Source organism: Penaeus monodon, chromosome 33, assembly GCF_015228065.2.
Source record: "Penaeus monodon isolate SGIC_2016 chromosome 33, NSTDA_Pmon_1, whole genome shotgun sequence".
Lineage (NCBI taxonomy): Eukaryota > Metazoa > Arthropoda > Malacostraca > Decapoda > Penaeidae > Penaeus > Penaeus monodon.
In genome coordinates this window covers 3,065,444-3,066,144 of record NC_051418.1, presented here as the reverse complement: position 1 = coordinate 3,066,144, position 701 = coordinate 3,065,444, and the positions used below count along the sequence as shown (strand labels likewise).

Here is a 701-nt window from a genome sequence, read left to right as displayed (position 1 = left end):
TTAATCACATACATAGGACAAGGTAACTAGTATGTAAAATTAATTGATTAGTAGATTTTAATATGACTTTTTATAAAAAGCCACATTTTTATTAGGCATAATGTGGTAAATGTTTTGAGTTCAGTGAGATTTAGTAGATTTTAAGTGGCATTCCTTTAGGAATATATTTATAATACTCTGCTCATAATATTAAAAAAACAACTTACCAATTGCAAACTTAAACTTATTGTATTTGTTGTTTGTTATTCCTGATAATGTTTGATATTGTTTTCAAGGTAATATTTATATAGTTGTTGGCTTTGTTATAATGGATAAGGATAGTCATAATATACATTGTCTGATTATTGTTGGTATTGTCAATTGTTTTAGTTTTCCTTTTTTTTTTTATCTCTCTCCCCATTATAACAATGGTTGCCATTATCACTGTTTTTTACAGTAGTCACTTGTTTCACTATCATTTGTGATGAAAAATTGAATGATTTTCCCCTCTTCATAGGACAGTGATATTCAGTAAGTATGCTGAACTTAAAAGTAATTTTTCCTCTCTCTGCTGTGAAGGATAACTGGGACGATGAAGAAGAAGACAGTGAAAACAAAGATGACAAGGATAAGAAAACAGACTCTGCAAGTCTCAAGAAGAAGAAGAAAAAGAAATTAGCTGACATTATTGCAGAGAAGGAGGTGAGGCATTGATAGAGAAA

The 701-nt window shown here is 29.5% G+C and overlaps 1 protein-coding gene across 1 annotated transcript in view; it reads left to right on the top strand.

Annotated features, from left to right (window-relative positions):
- Positions 1-701, top strand: part of LOC119593946 (eukaryotic translation initiation factor 3 subunit J-like) — a gene marked incomplete in the record, with an annotated part of 9,635 nt that overhangs the window by 2,538 nt on the left and 6,396 nt on the right. The window contains 1 exon segment of the mRNA XM_037942967.1: positions 559-681. Coding sequence (XP_037798895.1) covers positions 559-681 — 123 coding nt within the window.